Raw genomic sequence first — 27,380 nt, forward strand, 5'->3', positions numbered from 1 at the left:
GTAAGTGGCGCGCCGCGCACTCAGACCCTACCCTGGGACGCACAGCCTCCCGGGTTGGGTCCCTGTGTTCCCCTGCACTGCCCCACTGCGGGTACGTCGGTGGTTTCCCTAGTCCCGCCTACTCGGTCGCTGGGGGCCTGGTAAACATGCCCCAGGCCGTCTCGCTGGCTCATGTGAACCGTCAGACTCGGCTATGCGATTCAATTCGCCCGGCAGGAGCAATCGGTTCTCCTCTGTGCTGGACAGGGATGCTCCTGTCTTGCGTGCAGAGATTGCGGTCCCGCTGGCGAAGGACGCGATACAGCCGGTCCCTCCAGCCGAGATGAGGTCAGGTTTTTACAGCCCATACTTCATCGTACCCAAGAAAGGCAGTGGGTTACGACCAATCCTGGAACTGCGCGTACTGAACCGGGCCCTTCACAAGCTCCCGTTCAGGATGTTGACACAGAAACGCATCTTTCAATGCATCCGTACTTTCGGTTGGTTCGCAGCGATCGACCTCAGGGTCGACTGAGGAAAGAGCAAACTCTCCCCGGTGCAGAGGATCTCTTTTCTCGGCATGGAGCCGGACTCGGTCAACCTCTCGGCACGTCTCTCAGTAGAACGTGCACAGTCGATGCTGAACTGCCTGGGGTCCTTCCAGTGCAAGACGGCGGTTCCACTGAAATAGTTTCAGAGGCTCCTGGGGCATATGGCATCCGCAGCTGCTGTCACGCCGCTCGGGTTGCTTCATATGAGACCGCTTCAGCGTTGGCTTCACGACCGGGTCCCGAGATGGGCATGGCACGGCACTTACCGGGTTTCTGTCAACCCGTGCTGCCGTCGGACCTTCAGCCCGTGCGCAGATCTTACCTTTCTTCGGACAGGGGTGTCCCTTGGGCAAGTATCCAGGCATGTTGTTGTGTCAACAGATGCCTCTGCCAGGGGCTGGGGTGCCATGTGCATTGGGAATGCAGCTGCGAGGCTCCGGCCGGGGCCCCGGCTGCAGTGGCATATCAACTGCCTCGAGTTGCAAGCATTATGGCTAGCTCTGCCCCGCTTCAAATCGGTGCTGCACGACAAGCATGTACTGGTCCGTATGAACAACACTGCGACCGTTGCGTACATCAACCACCAGGGCGGTCTACTCTCCTGTCGCATGTCGTAACTCGCCCGCCATCTCCTCCTCTGGAGTCAGAAGCATCTGAGGTCGCTTCGCGCCGTTCACATCCCAGGCGAGCTCAATCGTGCAGCCGACGAGCTCTCACGTCAGCCCGCTCTTCCGGGAGAATGGCGACTCCACCCCGAGACAGTCCAGCTGATTTGGAGACACTTTGGGGATGCTCAGGTAGACCTGTTTGCCTCCCCGGACACGTCCCATTGCCAGTTGTTTTACTCTCTGGCCGAGGGACCCCTCGGCACGGACGCACTGGCGTGCAGCTGGCCTCGGGGCCTACGCAAATATGCGTTTCCCCCAGTGAGCCTTCTCGCACAGACACAGCCTTCTGTGCAAGGTCAGGGAGGATGAGGAGCAGGTCCTCTTGGTAGCGCCATACTGGCCCAGTCAGACTTGGTTCCCCGAATTGATGCTCTCATATGTAGTACTGCCTGGGGGCCAGTCCATATGTGTATTTCCACATGATACCTCCTATGTGCGGGATGTGGCTTCCATGGCGTCCCAACTGGGTACGCTTTCCCAGTGTTATCCTATGTACCACTGTATGGAACAGCAGTGGCGGACACCTCTGCCTAGCCGCTGTCCTATCTTCCCCCCCAGCTGGTGTGGGGGGACATGCCGGCTTCCGCAGGGCACTGGAGGGGGTCAGCAATAGTGGCGTTTTCCATATGGATCCCAACGTAGAACGTGACTGACTGAAAGGGAACGTCTAGGTTACTTGTGTAACCCTCGTTCCCTGAAGGAGGGAACGGAGACGTTACGTTCCATCGCCACAGATGCTGTACCACTGCTGTACGGCCGGGGCACGTAGTCTCGGCTCCTCAGCGAAAAACTGATTTGCGTTTCCACGCGCTCTCCTTTTATACCCGCGCTACAGGGCAGGATGCGCATGGCGAAACACGCACGCCAACTGTCATTGGCTTGTTTAGTTAACACTCGAAGGTGATTGGGCTCTTGGGCGAGATCCCAATTCGTCAGTCACGACTGACGTAACGTCTCCGTTCCCTCCTTCAGGGAACGAGGGTTACACAAGTAACCTAGACGTTACTATTGCAAGCAATCGCACTGGAAGATCTTTGCCTGGGAAAAAAAAAGAAATCTCATTAGTTGAATCTAAAAATGTGTACTTACAAACAATATAGTATACAGTGTTGGGGAAAGTTACTTTTAAAAGTACTGATTAACAAATATTGCGTTACTCCCTAAAAAAAGTAAATAATTGCATCACTTAGTTACTTTTTATGAGAAGTAATGCATTACATTACTTTGGCGTTACTTTTTCCTCATCTGGCTTGGGCTTGCTTGTTCATTTTTAATATAAAAAAGTTATATTTTTGGCAAATGTAAAAGCCCTTTCATACTAAAATTGTGTAGTATGGTTAAATTACATCATTGATGGTCAGCAGCAATGGTTAATAAAATGGGATTAAATACATAAAGGATTTTTGTTTACTTTAATTATTGTGGGTTTTTGTAATATTCTGAGTTTGCTTTTCACTGTTTGTAATAATTTTTGTGCAAGTGAGATGAGTCAATGTATGTTCACATTCAGTTTACAACTGCAGTAACCATCATGTTCACACAGCGTGCACACTGCCTCTGTACTTACTCCTGATTTCTCTGAACATAAGTACAGGAGAGCTGTTAGTCAACAGAGGGGGAAAAGTAACTGCCGTTACTTATTTGAAAAAGTTTATTTTTTTAAAAATAAAAAGTAATGTGACTTTACTAGTTATTTAAAGTAATCTGATTACATAACTTGTTACTTGTAACTACCCCAACACAGGTAGTATATCTATTTTTCATTGGTATTCATGAAATGGTATGTCAGAAATACCCGGCTGGTTTACTACAACTGCCAATATTTTTGAGTGTGCATCCATTGATTTACTATCCCATGAGGCCATGGGAGTGAAGTCTTGAATGGCAGTGAAGCATAGCAACTAGGTCACACGGTAGATGTAATATAGTAGTATATGTATAATATACTAATAATATATATGTAATATAGTATTTTTGAATGGTAACAAAGTAAGTTCCTTGTAAAGTATCTACTCAGATGCTATGCAATTACAAAAGCAGCTATAGACTGAAGGGAAGTTCCCACAATAGGGAATGGGGATGAGATCCTATTTTGGCCTAGCAACCACTAAAAACCTCCCTAGCAAGTATATAACAATGCACTAAAAAGACTCCCAACACTTTGCCAACCATATAGCATTATCCTGGCAACTACCCTAGCATTGCATGTGCAAGTGCCACTTACATTTTTTTGGGGGGGTGGGGGGTTCAGGAATAGTAAGTGGGTCTTCTACATTTTCACATTCTCCATAAATAATTTCATGATTTTCTTTGACACAGAATCTTCTGTTGTTCCTTTTTAACAGCCCACAGTTATACCTAACTTGCAACTCTGGAAAATCCTAGCTGACATTGGTAAGACCTTTAGACTGAAAAAGACCTTTTAAGAAAAAGAGTGGAGCAAGGTCCTGCTCCTGCAGATCTCCCTTTGTGCCAAGGGGTCAAGTTTTGACTAGCTTATGTGATCCAGGTAGTATATAAAAACAACATTGTGGTAATAGTGCCTTATTATGGTTTCATCAGCCAATCAGCATTGTCTGATGGTAATTTTTTTGTTAACCATTGTCATTGGGGGACTACAGTAAACTATGCAGATCAAGACAGATCTCTATAGGAGCAGAATTGTGCATAACTGGGATGTGCTGATATTTACCTTCTGTGTCCTTTTTCTGCAGTCCTTCCACATGTAGAGGGACGTTGCAATGAGGACAGCTTCAACATTTGTCAAATATGGGAGTTTCCAAATAAAGATCCATCTGGGACATTTGGAGCTGAATAATAAGATTTTACAGCAGTATGAGCATCATTCAAATGAAACCCATTTCGAAATCATTGTGCCATTCCTAGCACCAGTTGTGGCTTTTGAGGTATTCTTCAGATTTCCTGGGTTACACTAGTGATTAGTAATGCTTACGACAGCACAGTTTACCAGTCATAAGTGATGCCACACATATACAAAGGGATAGTTGACCCAAAAACGTAGTTGAATAATTTGAGTTGTTTCAAAGACACATGCTGCTTTTTTTCTGTGAAACACAAAAGTAGAAGTTTTCTTATAATCTCTATGGACCATTGGCTACCACCTTCTTAATTCCCCTGACTGTTTTTATACCTTTTATTTTTTCAAGTCTGTTCAGTTGGTTGGAATCATGGGAAGAATTGATGTGGAAATGTACGATTCTTTGAATAACTGGAGCTTCAGAGAGTTCTCCCTTGCCTGCCCCTTTTTTGTAATATTGTCAGGTTGGTTTGTATTTTACGTCGTGATGATGTCTTGTTGCTATTTTACGATTGTGAGTTTCTATGTTGTTGTGCCAGAGTGTTTTTCTAATGGAACAATAACTGTGGTGCTTCCCAAACTGGAATCGGTCCCACATCTTCTTCCCGGTGAACTCTCTCTAAGAGGCCCGTCCTGCAAACCCTCCTACAGTCAAGACTACTACGCTTATTTTCACTTTGGTGTCACCACTTGTGGAACCACGCGAAAGGTACAAAGGTGCTTGCATCAAATATTCACACAACTTTTATGTATTAAGGTCATTCATTAACTCTTTAGCTTGTTCAGTTTGTTGAGGACACCATGATATACGAGAATGAAGTCACCTGGAAGAGCGATGTACCTTTGCCAGAGACAGTACTCCCTGATCAGGAATACAGGTTAGCCAGGTTAGGGTTTTGTTTTGTTTGTTTCTTCTTTAAACAATGCATGCCTCACAAAGCTTTGTCCATTGAAACAAGCATGTAGTGTTTAAACCTTTAAAGGGTTAATTCACCCAAAAATGAAAATTAGCGCATAAATTACTCACCCTCAAGTCATTCTAGGTGTATATGACTTTCTTCTTTCAGATGAATCCAGTCGGAGTTATATAAAAAATTGTCTTTGATCTTTCAAGCTGTTTAATGCCACTCAGCAGGTGTTGCATGCATCAGTCCAAAAGAAGCTAAATAAAAAGCGCCCATCCAAAAAATAAAATGTCTCGCACGGCTGCGGGTGGTGAACAAAGGCCTCCTGTAGCGAATCGATGCATTTTTGTAAGAGAAGTATCCATATTCAAAACGTAATAATCACTTTAATGTAGCTGCGCCAACAGTTGTTCACGGAAGCAGCTGAATATGGCTGATGACTTATGAGTTCAGTGTTGCACATGCAATCTTGTGAAAACCAACGTTTGTTAACGGGAGCAAAGGAAGCAAAGTTTCCTTACTTTAGCAAAGGAAAACCAGTCTCCTCTTGGCTTATATCGAAATCCTCCGACATTCTTCTTTACAAATCCTCATTTTGTACTTCTAATAAGTGACCGTTGTTTTGTTTTGATCTCTCCCCTGCGCTTCCGCGTTCGTCACTTCTGAGCAGTGCATGCGCAACACTGAACTCATACGTCATCCGCCCGGAACTGGTTTCTGTGTACAACTGTTGGCGCAAGCTACATTAAAGTGATTATTACATTTTGAATATGGATATTTTTCTTACTAAAACGCATCGAATCGCTACAGGAGGACTTCGTTCACTCCCCGGTTCTGTGTGAGATACTTTTTTAAAAAAAATTTTTTATGGATGGCCACTTTTTATTTAATTTATTTTGGACTGATGCATGCAACACCCGCTGAGTGGCATTAAACAGCTTGAAAGATCAAAGACAATTTTTTTATATAACTCCGGCTGGATTCGTCTGAAAGGAGAAAGTCATATACACCTAGGATGACGTGAGTGTGAGTAATTTTGGGCTAATTTTCATTTTTGGGTGAACTAACCCTTTAACTCTCCGTTTTTAACCCTTTGCTAAACCGAATAAATCAACTACTAAAAAATGAAAAATTGTTTAATTTAATAAATGTGCACAACAAAAGGTCTGATGCCCAGTCCTTGTAAAAATGGCCTCTTAGGTCTGCATTAACAGTAATTCACAGAAAGTAATTTCATTATTAATGAAAGTATTTCATTATTAACGAAGAATTCGAAAATTCACTTAACATTTAATGAGCATAACAGGTGTTTGGCAAATGTTTGTCCATTTAAAGAGTTAAATTCACTTCAGTTTCCTTTATTGATGTATCAGTGTAAGCTTAGTAATGACTTTTATAGTAATACCTTTTATATTGTTACCACAATAATTCAAGTTGTAAACATTAAGCAGTTGTATGGTGAAGTACAACAATGACTCAAATGCAAATTAAGTCTGCTCATCTCAAACAGGTTCACGGTATCCTGCGTTTATATCGCAAACGCCACCCAAAGCATGATCTTTCATGCTGTTTCGCACTTTAAAGAGATGTTGTGCAGATGTTGGGAAGGGTGAACTCACTGTTAGCCTGAGGCTTTCTAAGGGTATGCAAGGGTATGCAAACTACTTTGCTAATGGCTAATGTTTTGGTTTTGGGAATAACATGCAATCATTAATCATTTGCAAGTCCGGGAATGCCCAATAAAGTAAATTGGATCCATTATAATTTCATGATGACTTTAAATTACATTGATAAGCCAGGGTTGCAGCAACTTTTTGTGAAAAGTAACTAGATACTCACTTAAGACAAATGCCTGTTAGTCTGAGCAATGCATGGTATAATTTGAGATTTTATACCATGCATTGCAGATATGGTTTACCAGCTCTTCTGTTATGATGGCGACTACCCTGTTTTAAAGTCTCTGAAACAGCCTCTATATTTTGAGGTAGGTATGGATCACTCCAGGGTAGCAGTAGTCCTGGAAAACTGTTGGGCAACACTATCCAAGGACATAGAATACAAACCTAGATGGGATTTGATTGTTGATGGGTATGTTTGAAACATTGTATGCATGTGTGGACCATTTCTACTTGATGCATGTTCTAATTCTTCATCTCTAACCAGATGTGCCAATCCTAAAGACCCTGAACAGACCATCTTCCATCCTGTAATCGCAGATGACAGAGTGGACATCCCAGATCACTTCAAAAGATTTGAAGTTAAAACATTTGCTTTCAAAGAGGATGATGAGAGTTCTGAAAGTAATGATGCCACCTTGGCCAGAAGGGTAAGTTGAAAGGTTTCCAGAATACAAATTCTTTATAAAACTGTATTGTGTACTGTATTTTCATGTATTTGATGTCATGTCAAGGACACTGCTGATGGACGTTGCTACAAAGAGTGTCCAGAAGCTCAGAATCCGGATGGGAGCAGTTCGAATAGAGGTAACTATTTAAATTCAGTCGGGTGAAAGTACAGTTTCTCATCTGTGACCGGTCTTACTATTCCACAGTTTGCAGAAGTTCAGGCTTTTCAGAGGAAGCCCTGCAGCATGTGTCTATAGGCCCCATTCTGTTGATATGAACCTGTACGTTTAAGATTTCCAAATTATCTCAGGAAATGTACTTGAGTAATTCTGAAGGCATCAACACAAGGAGACTTCTGGTTTTGTACACCACTTGGTGCAACATGGAACTCGAATTATGTCATACACTCTTAAAACTAAAGGTGCTTCACGATGCCATAGAAGAACCTTTTTGTCTAAATGGTTCCATAAAGAACCTTTAACATCTGAAGAACCTTTCTGTTTCACAAAAGGTTCTTTGTGGTGAAAGAAGGTTCTTCAGATTATAAAAAGGTAAGAAAGAGATGGTTCTTTAAAGAACCTTTGACTGAATGGTTCTTTGTGGAACCAAAAATGGTTCTTCTATGGCATCGCTGTGAAGAACCTTTTGAAGCACCTTTATTTTTAAGAGTGTATATCTGATGCAGATGATGATGATGTGAACCTGTGGACATTCTGTGTTGAATAACACCTGCCTTGTAGATTTTCCACAAATAGATGTATGTAACCGACATCTCTCCCATTGCAATTACTTAATGTAGATGCTGGGATTGTCCAAAAAATGGCGTCTCAAGTGCAATAAAGCGTTTTAGCCCAATCGACTGAGTGGAAGTTTATAATCTATTTCAGAACACATACCACATAACAAAATAAGAATGCAGTTATGGGAATTATATATGTGACTGTTAAAAGCAGTTTAATGTATGCGTATAGTTTTTCTGGACCATTTATATCAAAACAGATGATGTAAAATAAACGGTGAAAATCATTGATTTGACTCCCCATGTTTTTGGATGAATTTCAGATCATTCTGATAAATAAAAAATCTGAAATGAGTGAAACTCTTCAGAGAAACTCTATTGTGAACAGGCAAGTTGGAGGTCTGTTACAGGTTGAGCAATGTTTAAACAATCATCTCAGCATGTTGTTTTTTTTATGCAGGCCCCCCGGTATGCTAACTGAATACTATTTAGAATAATTATAGTTGGCAGTTGTGCTGCACAAGAAATATTAGGACCTTTTATTCTATTTCCTTTTTACTGTAATAATAGAAAACAATGCATTGATTCATTTGTAATTCAACTTTCATCACTTTCAAATTGATTCTGCACAAAATGAAAGTGCACATTCCTTTCTTTCTTTCTTTTTTTTTTTAAAACAAATGTGATACAGCTTCTTCCATATAATGACTGTTTATAGTGACGGACTGTCAATCTCTAAAAAGTGCAATCAATAAGAATTATTTGAAATACAGTGTACCACTCCTGTGGATTTTTTCCCCTCTGCCATCACAAATAGTTACTGTAGAACAGTGACCTGAACTGTGTAGATATGAACAGTGCAAACTTTACATACAGTATGTGAGGCCAGCGCATGACCTTTCTGCATGAAGATGATAGATGATTCTTTATGAAATGTTATAATAGCAAACATATTCTACTCAATGGAAAGAATGTTGACATTATTGAATGTGAAACCTGGAAAATACAGTGTAAGACTGTGGCCAAACTGGTTCCTTACAGAATGTGTCTGCCACCAAAATAAATTAATCCTGTATTGAATATTTAGTTTTCTTTTAAATAAATAAAGATTTGTTTATAAAGTGTAGCTTGTTAGCAAAGTACCAACTGAACAAAACGTGATAATGTGCTTTCTGAAAAGCAAAAGTAGAGTTTATGCACTAGACTAGGATGGTAGAAATCAGTAGTTGCAGTAAAATGTCATTTAAAAATAAGTTTTCTATATGTGATATAAATATAGTATCTAATTAAATTAATATTTCTTGCAAAAATATTTTGTCAGAATGTTTGGCTACTTTTGAATGGCATTCAATAGGAAACCCTCATTTTGTCCCTATAATGGTGTAGTTATGGCATCGACAAGCAGGGTCAAACTGGAACATGCAAACCAGCCAGACCTTGACGTTCTTGGCAGAGATTGTAGACATGCATTATTTCCTCAGAATTTCAATTTCCATTCTGAAAAAATTGCATATATCACATTCACACCAGTCAGACTATAGCTGGTGTTTAAACTCATGTTTACATTTAAAAAAAATATATATATATATATTTTTTTTTTAAACACTTAGAAGCTGCTGTCAAAATCAGACCTTTCATTGGTTAGCTCCACCCTGATGCTGAAGAGTCTGAGGACCTTAATGTTTGATGAATTGTACCCTCACAGGTTTTTTTTTTTTTTTTACAGAATCCGATTAAACACAATACATCATTTGAAATGTGGTGGAAATGTTTATATACCATGTGGGACATGAACAAATTGAACTAGTGTGATTGTTCAGAATGGTTCAAGAGAGTTCACAGCACCAAAAGTGATCACACTGGTTAACTTATGTTCACATATCTCGAGATGTTTCAACAATGGCCAGTCTCCACTAGATGGCATTATATAATGTGCGCAGCTCTGTGTCCAAGTTTGGAAGAGAAGAATGAACTGTGCGTGAGCGCTATCTGTCCAAGAACAACATAACACACTGCTGCCAGGAAACAGATATACAACATAGGCTTATATATTTGCAATATGTAAGATTCAGCCAGCCTCAGTTAAGTCAAGTATGCTTTATTTAGTTTTCTGTGATATAGGTAGGAGGGTACACAAGGATTTTTGTTTCCCAGTGTTTGACAGTTTGACAGTATGTTTATAAATGATTAGTTCACGCCAACTGTCATTGTTTACATCTGAACAAATGATTCTTGTCAGTCAGATCTTTCCACTTAATTGATTGAGCCGGTTCACAAAACTATTGTTTCGTTTATGAATCTGATCCACTTCTTCAGTTCATTGATTAAATGATCCGGTCACAGTGGTTAACAGCTCACTGGAGGGAAAGTGTATTAAAACCACTGACAGGTGAAGAGATCAACATTGATTATATCATTACAATGGTGCCTGTCAAGGAGTGGGGCATATTTGACAGCAGAAATCAAGAGTTATTCAGTTTCATTTGTTGGAAGCAGGAAAAATGTGCAAGAGAAAACATCTAAGTGACTTTGACCAGGGCCAAATAATGATGTCTACATGACTGGGTCAGAGCAAACAGCAAGTCTTGTATGCTGTTCCCGGTATGCAGTTGTTAGTATCTAGAAAAGTGCTGCTAGGAAGGACAACCTTTGAACTGTCATCAGGATCATGAGCTCCCAAGGCTCACTGATGCATGTGGGGAGCGAAGGCTAGTCCATTTGGTGCAATCACACAGAAGAGCTGTAGCTCAAACGGCTGAAGAACTTAATTCTGGCAATGATAGTAATGTATCAGAACATACAGTGCATCACATTTTTCTGCATATGGAGATGCGTAGCTGCAGATTGTCAGATTGCCCAGACTAACATTGGTCTGTTTTATTCTAATTCCAAGGTCAACGTAGCCACCTAGATCCAGTCCGTATCCAGACCACATGGTGGATCAGCACCTAGAGATGACCTCTACAGCCCTAAATGTCAGCAGAGACCATGTCAGCTAGATGAACCCTAGAGACAGATCCCCTGCAAAGACCTCGTCGGCCATCGGCACAAGACCATGAGAACCAGAGGAGTCCTCTGCACAATCTGACTTGCGCTGCAGCCTGGAATTAAACCACACCATGCTGGTTTCGTCTAGCCAGAGGAGAACTGCCCCGTCAACTGAGCCCGGTTTCTCCCAAGGTTTTTTTTCTCAATTTTTGTCACCGATGGACATTTGGTTCCTTGCCATTGTTGCCTTTGGCTTGCTTAGTTGATGACACTTAATTTCTGTTGAAATATTGAAATATTATGTGGAATGTTGTTGACTTTATTGCACAGACACTATTGAAAGAGCACTAAATGATTAGGATGACATCACTGAATCAACAATGAACTGACTTCTGACTATTTTCTATTGTATTCTTGCAGTATCAGCACACATTTTCCCTGTTTAACACTGTAAAATGCATGTAAATAAAGATGACTTGAACCCTGTCCACCACTGGGAGTGCAATGGAGACGTGAGCGTCAGATTTAAACCATGAAGCGATGGAAGAAGGTTGCCTGCTCTGATGAATCATGTTTTCTTTTAGATCAGGTGGATGGTAGATGCTTGTGTTGTTTACCTTAGAAAGAGATGGCAGCAGATGCACTGTGAGAAGAAGACAGGCCAACGGAGGTCTGGTCGGCATTCTTCTGTGAAACCTTGGGTCCAGGTATTCATGTGGATGAAAACCACCTACCTAAAGATTTTTGCAGACTTGTTGTAGATTGTTCAGGAATACAAAGAGTTTAAAGTATTGCCCTGGCCTCCAACTCCCCCAGATCTCCATCTGATTGAGTATCTATGGGATATGCTGGACCAACAAATCCCATCCATGAAGGCCTCACCAAGCAACTTGCCTACACTATATTAGGCAGGTAGTTTTTAATGTCACACACACATTGTTTTTTTATGGTCTACGGGGACTTTCCATAGGTGTAATGGTTTTTATACTGTACAAACATTATATATTATATTGCCTTACACCAAACGTACACCTAAACCTATCACTGTCTGCATTTTTAAATTAAAAAAAACTAATTCTGTATGATTTATAAGCATTTTGAATTACAGGGACACATAAAGTGACCTCAAAAACCACCTTCACATTGTAATACCTCTGTCATACCCATGTCATTATACAAATTTGTGTTCTCATAAACCACATAAACACACTATTCAAGACAAATTACAGCATAATTTACTAATTCAAACGTACAAATGTTTTTGTGAAGAAGTAGATATATTAAAAAATAAAATTTGTATTTATTAATTTATAAAGCAATAAAATGTTTTTTTAGAAAGACTGCATGTATACACTACAGACACAACTAAAATGCTTTATAACTTCTCATATATCTGCTGCCACTTGTCTTGCTATTCATATTGTATTCCTGTTATTTACATGGAGTGCTCTGGTTGAGTTTTCAGCTCCAAACACTCTCATTATGTTTCCTCAGCAGTCAGGAAAACTAACCTCCTTTAAGACCCTTGACATCAAACATATGCTACTTATCAGGCTGAAGATATAGATTATCTTAATGTTTAAAGAACACTCTGATCTCCAGCCCTAATGAGGCAAATATCTGCTAAAGGTCTCAAATCTGTATAATGATGTAATACAATATAATGTATATATACGCATTTACACATATGAGTACATATAAAATATAATGCATATCTTGCTCATGCTTTTTAATGATTTGCTTTTTAGTCACAAAAAATGTATTTGATTAATTAATCAGCATATCATTTAGTTAATTTATTTAAGGTGTATTCATATTTTAATTGAAAACAAAGAGAGTACAGTAAACATTTGTACACAGTGGAAACAAGATCCATTATCATGCAACAGGCGGTATAGATAATAACTCAAGAGGTTGAACTGGATAAAATGTGTTGAGACTCATTACTGAATCACCCACAGAAGCCTGGAGTGTTTCTGCACAGTCGGAAAGATAGCGGCTGAAACGGCGAGAGGGAGGGTGAAGAGATGTGCACAAGTGCTTGGCCTCTGTTTGATAACACTTGCTCTGCCATTCAGGGCTTCTTATCACAAACAAAAACATTCTGGCAGTTATTCTTCAGATGAGAACTTTTGGGGGCACGACATGCCTGCAGTGAAGTCTCTTGATGAATTCAAAAGATTTCATGTAGTCAAAAGATGAATATAGTTAATCAGTCATAATCAGCTGGCTTACAGATTTAGAAAATATATATATTAATCAATCAGCTTTCATATGTGACCCTAGACCACAAAACCAGTCATAAGGGTCAATTTTATGAAATTGAGATGTATACATCTGTCACGATCACCAACTGGAGTGCCCATGAGCTCCACCAGTGGGCACTCCATCCCTGACTTTTGTCATTCACCCTGGACTACATTCCCCATAATCCTTTGCCGGACTCATCATCTATTGCATTACCTGTCACTCATTTGATCTCATCATCAGTTCACAGCTGTCTCACATTAGAAGGACTTTAAAAGATGCACACATATACTATATACTTAAAAACATATACATGGTTTTAAGCAGCACATTTCAGAATTAATAACAAACCATAATTAATAGTAGAGCAGCAATAATAACTGATAATACCTGAGCACCAAATCAGCATATTAGAATGATTTCTGAAGGATCATGTGACACTGAAGACTGGAGTAATGATGCTGAATAGATACGTATCATTTTAAATTGTACTAATATTTCACAATATTATTGTCTTTACTGTTATATATATATATATATATATATATATATATATATATATATATATATATCAAATTAAAGCATCATCGGATCAACAGCATGATCAGAAGAGGCTTTTTTTTATTTTCAAAAACATTAAAAACCTTAATTATTCCAAACCTTTGTTTAGTGCATCTTCTTACATGAATCAAAGAACTTGATAAATATTGTGGATAAAAAGTGTATTGACCCAGGACCTTCTGAGCTTCTTTATGGTATACAGACTCTTGAGTCTTTTTTTTTCTACGCTCACATCCACTATTAAATGACTTTCTAGGCTTCTCTGATATGCGCTTGATATGTGCCTCAGAAATTATGATGCTCCAGGGTCTTTACATCTGCCTCTCTGAATCTAACTGTAATTTGACACAGACATTTTCCAGGTTTCACAAGTTAATAATGTGCATCGGCATTCCTTTTCTCCATCCCCCAGGATCTGTTTGCCATTATGGAGTTGCACAAGGAGCCATCCATAAACTTCACAGAGAAAGGTCACATGCTGGTCACACACATGTAGTTTGCAGTGTTCATGTCTACACTGATACGCCTCAGTACTAACAATTACTGCCTGCTGTTTCTGACCAGTATAAGTATAAGACAACGCTGACAAATTCAGTAATAAGAATAATTTTAAAAATCGCTTTCAGTGACAGTACACTTTAAACCTCAATTTTTCTATTTTATAGCTGAGATGTGATTTTTTTTAATTTGGAAGATTTACATTGTTCTACATTTATTCATATATGATTCATTTAAATTTTTAGTGTTATGATTTATCTTGTGTAGATACTGTAACATTCATATTTTTGGTTATATTTGCTTTTTATATTTGATTTTTAATGTGTAATTCTACTCTGTGCGTTTTAATGTATTATTATTTTGTAATTTCCTTTTATTTAATTGATTACTGGCTGTTTTCTCCTTTATTTGACTTCATTTTCACAGTTTAAGCAATGCAAATTCCAAAACAAATTAAATAAATATAAATTATTTAAACCTATTTCTATTCTTCTCTATCATTTATTTACAACAATGCATCACTAATCGTTGACCTCCTGTACACACATCCTGTTTTCCTTTTGTTTTTTTTCTGTCTGGCAGGTTGGAGCCAATCCTTTTGGTTTTTTAAAGGCATCCTGATTGATTAAAGCTCTGGAGGAAAGGGTGGATGAGGCCACTTCAATTAAGTCCAGTTTAAGGAAACTAACATTGTAGACTCTAGAACTACTCTGAAGCCCTACTCAGCTCTATTGTGCATTAAAGTTAACCGATCGTTCTTTCAAGAGGCATTACAAATCGCTGTTTCAATGCAATTGTCTTGCAAAACTTAGTGTAGCGAATGTTCTGCTGAAAAATATTTATATACAGTACAATTGTTTTAAACAAAGAAATGGAATATTTTGAAAGAGTTGTTAAAAGCTTCAAGATTATCATGCATTTCAAGTTGGCAGTAGACTGAGACAAACTTCTGTTTTTGTTATCTGCATAATTGAGAGAAAATAATTTAAAGATGCTATCTAATGCTTTACTATCAGAAGAACACAGATTTAAAGAGTTGAATATGGCTGGTACTTTGAGTTTGATCTGGTGCCAAGTTCTTTCAGCTTAAAAAAATAAATGTATATAATCACAAAATTAATGTATTAATAGCCAGTGTGTAAATGTTAGTACCGTTTGTTCCACACAAACAAAAGTCCTGCAATCTTTGCAGAAGGGAGGAAGCCCAGCAGATAAACCAGGAAATAGTTATGAAAACGTAATTAGTATGAGTTTTTCTGTTCTTCTCGTCTCTCTCACTTTGAATAGAATGCATTATGAAAACCACTTTCAATATTGTGATTGTGCGTGGTTAAAAAATTACTGTAAATCAAAATTATATTGATTTTGGGCCTTGCATTGGCATATTTCTATTCATTTCATATTCTATTTCAAAATTCGCTGTGCAAAGTTATGCTCCTTGCTTATCTGAAGAAGAAGAAGAAAAATCCCCATTGCAACACACGCTTGACCTCATTTCTTCGGCTGAAGCATTGCGTGTGAGTCAAGCAGTTGCGCTCACAGTCCATCCCTCTCTCCGCCATCAATAACGCGCCTGTTGCACATACCACAGCACTCTTACAAACCCAGCACTAAATCCAGACCCTCCTGCTGTCAGACACTCACAAATGATCTCAGGTGCTCTGAGCTATTTTAAAACGGATTCTGATGAATGTATTCATATACAGTCCAACTGGCAACAACATATGCAGAGATGCATTATCATATATGCATGCAGTTTATATGACATGAAGAATGTAAGATTGAAACAAGGAGATGGTCAACCAGAAACATTTATGATACTCAAATCACCATAGACTCAGATGGTACAAATACGACTCCAATTTTGGTCAAAGTATCTATTGTAATTTTCTCTAAGCATTACGTCATGGTTAGGGACAGTATATGGGAGCCTGATGCTAAACAAACAAGATGCTGACTTGTGATTGTTCTTGATTACCAACATCCAACCTACTGATTACTTGCCTGTCTGGATTTCCATCCTGGCCCCCTTATCAGACGGCACAAGATTTCCCACAGCCCCTTACCACAGGAAATGAGGGTGTGGTGGATTTGGGAAGGGGTGCTATTGGCATCTAGAATCATCCAGAACTGACAGAAGTACTACAACAGGATCTGTTGTCAACTCTACAGTTTCTGTACAGACCCCAGCGCTCACTGTCCAATCATGTGTAATTGGGCAAGAGTTTGTAACTATGGCAAATCAGGAATTTTGTTGGACCATTAGGCTTTTATATAAGGAGTGAGCAAAAATGAGTTGTATTCTGTGAGAAAAGTGGCAGATATTATGAGCAGACCAAGGTGAATTCTTTTTTTTTTTTTTTTTTCAGCATTTTTGCTACAAATTTTTAGGGGAGATTTGTATAAAATTTTGCATAATGTGTTTAAACAAACCTGACCATACCCATTACAAACGGTAATTATTTAAAGATTTTTTGAAAGAAAAAAAAAAGAAGAAAAGTACACATAAAGGCAGATCTACGAGATTATGAATTCATGTAAGAATTCGTATAATTTGCCAAAATGTAAAATAGCTATGAATAAAAAAATTAAAAGAAAGAAAGTTTAAAATAACACAAATAAAGTCACATTGTGAGGATATAAAGACATTATGCTAATATGATATAAAAAATATAATATAATATAATTTTGCAATTGCAAAAGAAAATTTTAACATAGAATACTTGTAGCAGTCACATTGTGTGATATGAAATCAGTTATGAAAAAAGTCTCAATTGTGAAATATAAAGTCATTTTGATATAAAACATCACAATTGTGAGATCTAAAGTCACAATTTTGAGATAAAAAAGATACAATTGTATAATTGCTAATTTTAAGAAAAAATGCAGGTATAAAGTTTTGAGACAAAAAAAATGCATCTTGACATAAAAAAAAGTCGGTAACACTTTATAATAACTTCCATTAATAAATCATTAACAAACATTATATAATGTTTAACTAATCATTGCTTAATATACAGTATATTCACATATCTAGAAATATGAGATAATGTGCTTGTTAATGTTAACTAATGATCTTATTCAACATTACCAAATGATTAACAGATCATTATTTAATGTAAATTAAAATGCTTACAAATGTCATTAAACTTTCAATTCCAACGTGATCTCATGATAATTCGTATGTATTTTACGTAAAATGTGGTTCTATAAAACGTACAATACTGACGTATTTTCAGCATTTTAACATACAAAACTGACGTATTGACACCTAAAAATGAATCCTTATGAATATTTAAATCGCGGCATTCATTTTATTAGTTTTTAGTTGTCATATGAATTACCTTGTTTTCAATTGCATTATTAAGTTGTTTACTCATTTACTTATGAAATGATAACATTTGTTTTGTTGTGATTTCTGCTGCCAACTCGTTTCCAAGAACATGCCTACATAATGTTAAACACGACTTCACTTTAAACCTTAAAATAAATACCATTTCTGCAATCGTTTAACCTTTACTTGTCATGTAATGTTTACTTTGATTGTCATGGGCCACAAAAGGCATTTTCTCCGACATGCTGTGACTAACAATAGAACTATAAAATACACCAAAAACGCAACATAATTACGAAATGAAACAATTTATAAGTGCGCTGTAATCCAAATCTTCCGAATCCATACCACTGCGAGAAACAGACCCAAATCCAAGCCTTTTTTTGGCGATCTGCTTGCTTCTCCATCCCGAGCAGCGAGTCCAGTGACCGTGAGCAGCAAAGCCTGCACTGACTTACAAATTCAAATGTTGCCGCTTCAAACGACAGGTTTTACGGCAGGATAATCGAACAGTCCATCCCTCTCTCCGCCATCAATAACGCGCCTGTTGCACATACCACAGCACTCTTACAAACCCAGCACTAAATCCAGACCCTCCTGCTGTCAGACACTCACAAATGATCTCAGGTGCTCTGAGCTATTTTAAAACGGATTCTGATGAATGTATTCATATACAGTCCAACTGGCAACAACATATGCAGAGATGCATTATCATATATGCATGCAGTTTATATGACATGAAGAATGTAAGATTGAAACAAGGAGATGGTCAACCAGAAACATTTATGATACTCAAATCACCATAGACTCAGATGGTACAAATACGACTCCAATTTTGGTCAAAGTATCTATTGTAATTTTCTCTAAGCATTACGTCATGGTTAGGGACAGTATATGGGAGCCTGATGCTAAACAAACAAGATGCTGACTTGTGATTGTTCTTGATTACCAACATCCAACCTACTGATTACTTGCCTGTCTGGATTTCCATCCTGGCCCCCTTATCAGACGGCACAAGATTTCCCACAGCCCCTTACCACAGGAAATGAGGGTGTGGTGGATTTGGGAAGGGGTGCTATTGGCATCTAGAATCATCCAGAACTGACAGAAGTACTACAACAGGATCTGTTGTCAACTCTACAGTTTCTGTACAGACCCCAGCGCTCACTGTCCAATCATGTGTAATTGGGCAAGAGTTTGTAACTATGGCAAATCAGGAATTTTGTTGGACCATTAGGCTTTTATATAAGGAGTGAGCAAAAATGAGTTGTATTCTGTGAGAAAAGTGGCAGATATTATGAGCAGACCAAGGTGAATTCTTTTTTTTTTTTTTTTTTCAGCATTTTTGCTACAAATTTTTAGGGGAGATTTGTATAAAATTTTGCATAATGTGTTTAAACAAACCTGACCATACCCATTACAAACGGTAATTATTTAAAGATTTTTTGAAAGAAAAAAAAAAGAAGAAAAGTACACATAAAGGCAGATCTACGAGATTATGAATTCATGTAAGAATTCGTATAATTTGCCAAAATGTAAAATAGCTATGAATAAAAAAATTAAAAGAAAGAAAGTTTAAAATAACACAAATAAAGTCACATTGTGAGGATATAAAGACATTATGCTAATATGATATAAAAAATATAATATAATATAATTTTGCAATTGCAAAAGAAAATTTTAACATAGAATACTTGTAGCAGTCACATTGTGTGATATGAAATCAGTTATGAAAAAAGTCTCAATTGTGAAATATAAAGTCATTTTGATATAAAACATCACAATTGTGAGATCTAAAGTCACAATTTTGAGATAAAAAAGATACAATTGTATAATTGCTAATTTTAAGAAAAAATGCAGGTATAAAGTTGAGACAAAAAAATGCATCTTGACATAAAAAAAAGTCGGTAACACTTTATAATAACTTCCATTAATAAATCATTAACAAACATTATATAATGTTTAACTAATCATTGCTTAATATACAGTATATTCACATATCTAGAAATATGAGATAATGTGCTTGTTAATGTTAACTAATGATCTTATTCAACATTACCAAATGATTAACAGATCATTATTTAATGTAAATTAAAATGCTTACAAATGTCATTAAACTTTCAATTCCAACGTGATCTCATGATAATTCGTATGTATTTTACGTAAAATGTGGTTCTATAAAACGTACAATACTGACGTATTTTCAGCATTTTAACATACAAAACTGACGTATTGACACCTAAAAATGAATCCTTATGAATATTTAAATCGCGGCATTCATTTTATTAGTTTTTAGTTGTCATATGAATTACCTTGTTTTCAATTGCATTATTAAGTTGTTTACTCATTTACTTATGAAATGATAACATTTGTTTTGTTGTGATTTCTGCTGCCAACTCGTTTCCAAGAACATGCCTACATAATGTTAAACACGACTTCACTTTAAACCTTAAAATAAATACCATTTCTGCAATCGTTTAACCTTTACTTGTCATGTAATGTTTGCTGCTTTTGACATTTTTCCAATAAATAAATGATTGTAATTGCATTTTTCTGTCTGTCATGTTTTTCTTATACTGTACAGAAAGGTTTAGGTTTATAGGTAATAGTGGAATTAGCGACAATAAAAATATTTTAATGCTATATTGTTACTAAAATTGTTATTTTCCTGCGTATTTCACTCACTTGCGTTTTATATTCGCTATAAAATGGGTAGGTTAAGGTTTGGGGGTAGGTTAAGGGGTCTAAAAATCTAAATTGCGTATTAATAAAATTATAAAAATGCATATTCGCTATAAAATGGGTTAAGGGGTCTAAAAATCTAAATCGCTTATTGATAAAATGATAAAAAATGCATTGATACGAATATCTGGATGATATAAAAGATACGTAAATATTTTTACGTTTTTTAGCTAAAAATACGTAGTGATTTGTACTTTTTAAATGTTGAAATACGTCTAAATTGTACGTTTTAGCATTAATAAAAACGTACAAAAGTGTACGTTTTGTGCTTGTAAATGTTACGTATTAATACCTAAATACATATAAACATGAGACCAGGCTGTCAATTCATATGATCATGCATTGTTTTTTTAAATCTTCAAATGTTTTTGACAGATGGTTTACAATGATTAAAAGCTTCATTAATAAAGCGTTAACAAACATTATATAATTGCTTAACGGATCATTAGTTAATGTTTACAAATGTCATTAAACTTTAAATGAGTTTTAAAAAAAATCTACAAATGATTCTAACAAATTATACAATATTTACAAGCTTATTTGTTAGTGTAACAGAGAGGCAGTGGCGTTAGGATCCATGTGCAGCTTTGTTAAATCACAAAGCAGGTCATACAGGCATGAATCGTTAACTGGCATTAGAAACAACGAAGGCTGGGCAGAATCGTAAACCGTGTTCGTAATAGGGTCGAGGCAGGCGGCAGACAATCAATGGCATGAATCAACAAGGCAGGCAGGGTCGGAACACGGCATGGGGGTTGGAAACCCAGGACACATTGGAATGGAGTGATACCTGTCGCAGGTTTGCGGAGAGAATTCTGTGCATACTCGGCCCATAGTAAGTAGCGGCTCCAGTCAGTCTGATTGCGATGGCAGTATGATCGGAGGAAACTAATGAGTTCTTGATTGAGACGTTCCACCTGACCGTTCGACCCGGAGGTGAGACTGACATTGATATTAAGCTGCCGGCAGAAGGCTGACCAGACTCGGGAGGTGAACTGAGGACCCCGATCAGAAACCACGTCCTCAGGAAGGCCGTAAAACCTGAACACGTAATTGCATAGGACCTCGGCTGTCTCAAGAGCAGTGGGTAGTTTTAGTAGAGGAATCAGGCGGCAGGCCTTGGAAAAGCGATCGATAACAGTGAGAATGGTAGTGTGACCCTGTGAGGCAGGCAGATCTGTTATGAAGTCGATGGCTATGTGGGACCAGGGGCGTTGTGGGATAGGTAATGGTTGTAAGAGGCCAGCAGGCAGTTGATGAGAGGATTTGGTTATGTTGCAGGTTGCACAGTCTCGGATGAAGGCGATTGTCTCTGCTTGCAGCATGGGCCACCAGAAGTGATTATTTAGTAACTGAAGAGTAGCTGCTATACCTGGGTGTCCGGAGCCGGGAGTTGAGTGAACTAGCTGGATGACTCTTTGTCGTAGAGTTTGCGGTACGTATGTGAGATTAGGTGGGGTTTCGGCTGGAGGTGGTTCGGTGCCCGGGGCATCTGTGATCTCAGTCATTATGTCCCATTGAACGGGTGCGAGAATGATGGAATGATGGATTCCCGACTGGGAGACATTGTGGCTGATTCATAGAGTCGAGATAGGGCATCCGCCTTTGTGTTTTGAGAGCCTGGACGGTTTGAGGCGCTGACTACCCTTCCTAGTCATAGAAGTCATGGGAGCTGCCACTGTGCTTAGGTTACGAATGAATCTCCGATAGAAGTTGGCAAATCCTAGAAAGCATTGTAGTTCTTTTAAGGTGGCAGGTAGAGGCCAGTCGACAACGGCTCGTACCTTCTTGTCGTCCATGGCCCCCCCTCCTGAGCTGATCACGTATCCGAGGAAGGCCACCCCTCCTGAGCTGATCACGTATCCGAGGAATGATACTGTCTCCTGATGACACTCACATTTCTCGGCTTTGGCATATAGCTGGTGGCTGATGAGACGTTGCAAGACCGCCCGGACCTGCTTGACATGATCCTCGTACGACTCTGAGTAAATTAGGATGTCATCAATGTAAACAATGACCCAGCGATTTAACATCCCTCTGAACACATCATTGATGAAGGCCTGGAACACTGAAGGACTGTTGGCAAGGCCGAACGGCATAACAAAATACTCGTAGTGCCCAGTTGTGGTAGAGAACGCAGTCTTCCATTCATCACCCTCACGGATGCGAATGAGGTTGTAAGCACTGCGCAGATCCAGCTTGGTGAAATATCTTGCCTTTCGGAGCTGCTCCAGAGCTGAAGGGACTAGGGGCAAGGGGTAGCGAAACTTTATAGTGATGTCGTTGAGCCCTCGGTAATCAATGCAAGGACGGAGGCCTCCATCCTTTTTCTTAACAAAGAAAACCCCCGCAGAGGCAGGTGATGTGGATGGTCTGATAAAACCCTTAGCAAGTTCCTCCTCGATATAGGACTTCATAGCCTCAGCTTCAGGTTGAGATAAGAGGAAGACCCTCCCCTTGGGAGGATGTGAACCAGGCTGGAGCTCGATGGCACAGTCACTCAGTCTATGAGGAGGTAATTAAGAAGCCTTTATCTTTCTGAAGGCCTCCATGAGATCGTGGTACTCTGCAGGAAGCTGAGAGACAGGTGTGCAATCCCTCTCCTGATCGGGGTAGCGTTGAGACAATTCTGACGACAGGACTCTGACCACTGTGTAATCTGTCCTTCGGACCATGAGATAGAGGGGTTGTGCTGCTCTAGCCAAGGCAGTCCCAGAATGATAGGTGTTCGTGGAGATTGAAATACGAAGAGGCGGATAAGTTCGGTGTGAAGAGCTCCAGTGCATAATTGAAGGTCCGTGGTAGTGAATTGGATTTGGCCAGTGCCCAGCGGCCGGCCATCTAGCGCTGCCACTGCCAAATGAGACGTATGGGGAACAAGAGGAATATTATGAGTTTTGGCAAAACTAGCATCAATGAAATTTCCTGCAGCCCCTGAGTCAATTAAAGCCATAGCCTCAGTGATCTGCCCATTAAATTTTAAGATGACTGGAATCTCTAAAGCAGTGGAAGTACTGAAATTCAGACTCACCGGAGAAAGATTGCGAGGTGGCCGAGTGGGACAGGAAGCTCTCATGTGGCCAGATAGTCCACAGTATAGGCACAGATTCTGGCGAATGCGTCTCTCTCTCTCCTCTCCTTTCAGATGAGTAAAGCCGATCTGCATGGGTTCTGTGTCATGAATTGGCAATGACGCGCCGACCGGAGCCGGAGAGAGTCGAGTCTGACGATGAGAGTGAAGGAGGTTGTCAATCCGAATGGCCAGTTCGATAAATTGATTTAAGGATCTCCCCTCGTCTCGACAGACTAATTCAGACTGCAGTTCCATGCTCAGTCCTCTGCATCGTTAACTGGCGTTAGAAACAACGAAGGCTGGGCAGAATCATAAACAGTGTTCGTAATAAGGGTCGAGGCAGGTGGCAGACAATCAATGGCATGAATCAACAAGGCAGGCAGGGTCAGAATAGGTAGGCAGCAAGCAATCGTAAACGGGTAAACAGTCCAGGTAATCAACAGGTATACAACACAGGGAAAATGCTCAGAAATGTCTGCAAGGCAAAACAAGACTTCGCAATGAGAGCAGGGAAGGCACAGTTTAAATAGACCGGGCAATAGGAAACACCTGTGCAGGTGATTAGTCTCTGGCATGAGGCGTTATGGTAATTGGAGTCCGAAGGGATCACTCAGTAATCCAGTGATGGTTCCCTCTGGTGGTGATCGGAGGGAGCCACAGAGGCTGAATTTGTGGCAGTTAGTGTAATTTTGAATGCTTACAAATGTCATTAAACTTCAGTTCACATTAGCTAATGCTCATTTTTACATTTATATATGTTGTGAAAATATATAGCTTACAGGCACTTCACAAACTATTCATGTTAGTTATTCATTAACTCATAATCACAGTCTGTATAAAGGTCATATATTTGGTCTTTGTTTGTTGTGTTTGTTGTGACTTTTGCACATTATTTGCACAAAGATTATTTGCACATCTTAAATCATTTTTTTTTATTATTTGTTAATGTTTTTGCAGTACCCAATCTAAAGAGGAAACTATTCATCAATTGTAAATATTTATAAACATTTACTAATTGCTAGTACCTTTATGAGCATTCATTTTGATGGCAACAAAGTGTCCCAAATGACCGGAATTTGCCCTATTTTAAAATCTTTACAGATCATTTATTAATCATTTGTTCATGTTTTTGCAGTACCCAATATAAAGTGGAGACTATTCATCATTTGTAAATGTTTATCAACATTTACTAATTTTTCAGTATCTTTATTGGGACTGGACTTTTATCTACTTTAACAACATTTGTGTAAAGGGTGGTTAGTTAAGTTTAGCTAAATGCTTGGTAAAGACATACCACACATTGTAATTTGGGTGCAAAACATGTTTTATCACATCAACACTACTATTGTGAATCATTAAACAGAATATTCCTTGAGTCATACATCAACAGGAGGGGGTAAAAAATAAAATTTTCAAGAAAATACTTATTTTAGCATTTATTAACATAATGCAATATAAACAGATCGAATTAACCCCTGTACACTTGTTGACCCCTTACCCAACCTTAAAGCTACCCATACCACCAAACCTGACCCTAACCCTACCCATATTCCAACTCAACAGCAGCAAAGGTGTTGTGCATTAACAAAAGCTTTTAATCATTGTATAACATCTGTTAAAATCATTTGTAGATTTTCAAGATGTGCATGATCATATGAATTAGAAGTTTACATTTTAATTTATGTTAATTATTAGGTAATATTTAATACATTTATTAGTAAACATTAACAACATTATTTCACGTTTCTAGATATGTGAATATATATGAGCTAATGAACCGTTAGGCATTACACAATGTTTGTTAATAATTTATTAATGAAAGTTATTATAAAGTGTTACCTAAAGTCGCAATTACGAAATATAAAGTCCTAGTGGAAGATATAAAATCCCAGTTATGAGGAAAAAGTGTCAGTTTCGAGATTAAAAAGGCACAATTGTGAGAAATAATTGGAAATTTTGAGAAAAACAAAACTTGCAAGCATGAGATCCAATGAGAAATTGTAAGATTTAAGGTCACATTGGGAGATATAAAATTGCAATTACGATAAATAAGTTAATTTAATAAATTTAATAAAGAACACACAGTTAGCAGAGGATATGTAAAACTGTGAAATATGTCCAAATTTAGCAAAAACTAGATCTGCATTCCATGTCTTTTCATTCAAACAATGATGAAGCGCACTGTTTATGTAGGACCACGTACAAAAATCATAATTACTTTTGTTCAAAGCATAATCATACTGTTACAATTTACAAAAACTGGAATTCCATCAAATCACATCAATCTTCTAACACTGCCTAAGGCTACGTTTTCACGACAACGATGCAGTAAAAAACGGAAAGGTTTTTCCCTTTCGTTTTTAAAAAGTTTCACATATACACGACAACGTTTTCAAAACAATTCGCATTTACACATATCCGTAATAAAAAAAGCTGTATTACGTACACTGTAAAAAATGACTGTGAATTTAACGGTAAAAAACTGTAAAAATGCTACAGTAAAAACCTGTTAAATGGTTAACGGTAAATTCCCCTACTATATACGGTGAAAAACTGTATTAGACATTACATGTAATTTTACAGTAGTATACCGTTTTTGGAAGTGAAAAAGACCATATAATTTACAGTGAATAACCGTAAATTGACATTCCCAGAATTCCCTGCGTTACATTTCAAATTATATGTTTTTTTGTTGAAATAACTATGTTTCTTCTTAGTTTTTTCTTATCAGTTTTGTATATTAGGGTTGTGTGTTACACCTAATGTTGTTAAATGAATGTTTATTGCATTATTTCAGTTTCATGTGTGTTACAGTGATGGTGTTTAGTGTTTATGTGAATGACGCTGTGCATCTTCTGTATATGTTATTATTTAAAAGCTGTTTGTGATGGGCTTTGGTTCATCATGTGATTTTCTCATCACCTCCTGCTTTTGGTGGTTATCAGTGTATTACAAAGGTACAAAACAGATTTCAGTACTTCAATAGGTTGGTATATTAACATTACATTAGTTAATGAAATTACGGTATTTAACTGTAAATTTAAGTAAAACCGTAAAACCTAAAACGTTGCTACCGTAGTTTTTACGGTAAAATTCCGGCAACCACAGCTGCCGTTTTTTTACCGTAAATTTAACGGAATTTTTTTACAGTGCATGCCAGGCCAGTAGTTGGTGCTGTCACCTTGTTAGTAAACAGTACCTGTTGCCGTGTGTATATGATGCATCTCCGCTGTTGGTTGTAATATTGGTGAAGTAAATCCACACTTTGCCGAAGAAGCGTTAGCAAACTCTTGAGCAGCAACAACTGTACCATGTACTCCACCATTGTTGTGTATGTTTGTTTGCGTTTGCCTTTAAAATCGACACGTACTGCGCATGTCTACATACCTAACACGTACTACGCACACGCATGACGTCAGCGTTTTCAAAGATTCCCGTATTGGGGTTTACACGGAAACGACAACGGTGGTGTTTTCAAAAACTTGCACTTTGAAACCCGTTTCCAAATATATGCGTTTTCAGGCCCCAAAACGATGTTGCCGTGTAAATGAACAGGCAAAACACATAAAAAGTTTCCCATTTTTGGCTGAAAATGTTGTCGTGTAAATGACCCCTATGTGGGAAACCATCAGAGTTGAATGGGGCATTTACGGTCAATACTTTCTACAGGGATTTTCAGCATTCTAGAAGCAGATGGAAGTTCTAGTTGGAAGGCCTTCGACGAATAAATTGTGAAACGTTGTAACTATATCTGAACACACCTAGCATATCTTTGAGTATACAGAGGCCCAGGGCTCCTGCTGACAGACCTGGGCCGGTGTATGTATTGATGCAGTAGAGCAGCTGTGGGATCCTTGGGGTGATGAATTGGTGGACAGCTGCAGGTCAGCACAGATTCGCTTTCACCAGCCTCAAACGCACATGTGAGCTTT

General features: G+C 38.5%; 1 protein-coding gene and 1 long non-coding RNA gene across 2 annotated transcripts; both read left to right on the top strand.

Moving 5' to 3' along the window:
* The first annotated feature begins 3,946 nt into the window (after window positions 1–3,946).
* Window positions 3,947–6,890, top strand: LOC107562306 (zona pellucida sperm-binding protein 4-like). The gene is made up of 4 exons (XM_016246939.1): window positions 3,947–4,104; window positions 4,366–4,725; window positions 4,803–4,894; window positions 6,829–6,890. Exons 2-4 carry the CDS (start codon window positions 4,387–4,389, stop codon window positions 6,854–6,856), a joined length of 459 nt encoding a protein of 152 aa, XP_016102425.1. The 5' UTR covers window positions 3,947–4,104; window positions 4,366–4,386; the 3' UTR covers window positions 6,857–6,890.
* A 42-nt stretch (window positions 6,891–6,932) lies between these two features.
* On the top strand, window positions 6,933–7,664 carry LOC107562309 (uncharacterized). The gene is made up of 4 exons (XR_001605971.1): window positions 6,933–7,009; window positions 7,085–7,247; window positions 7,332–7,404; window positions 7,473–7,664. It is a non-coding gene; the product is annotated as an uncharacterized lncRNA (long non-coding RNA).
* Window positions 7,665–27,380: the final 19,716 nt, after the last annotated feature.

Source organism: Sinocyclocheilus grahami, unplaced genomic scaffold (genome assembly GCF_001515645.1).
Source record: "Sinocyclocheilus grahami isolate Dianchi unplaced genomic scaffold, SAMN03320097.WGS_v1.1 scaffold817.1, whole genome shotgun sequence".
NCBI classification, from domain to species: Eukaryota; Metazoa; Chordata; class Actinopteri; order Cypriniformes; family Cyprinidae; genus Sinocyclocheilus; species Sinocyclocheilus grahami.

What these genes read in the sequence shown, in the direction of transcription:
- LOC107562306 (XM_016246939.1), top strand. Translation starts at nt 4,387, where the DNA reads ATGGGAAGAATTGATGTGGAAATGTACGATTCTTTGAATAACTGGAGC. An exon ending in CTTGTGGAACCACGCGAAAG is followed by an intron (nt 4,726 to 4,802) that starts GTACAAAGGTGC and finishes TAGCTTGTTCAG; the next exon opens with TTTGTTGAGGACACCATGAT. An exon ending in CTCCCTGATCAGGAATACAG is followed by an intron (nt 4,895 to 6,828) that starts GTTAGCCAGGTT and finishes CATGCATTGCAG; the next exon opens with ATATGGTTTACCAGCTCTTC.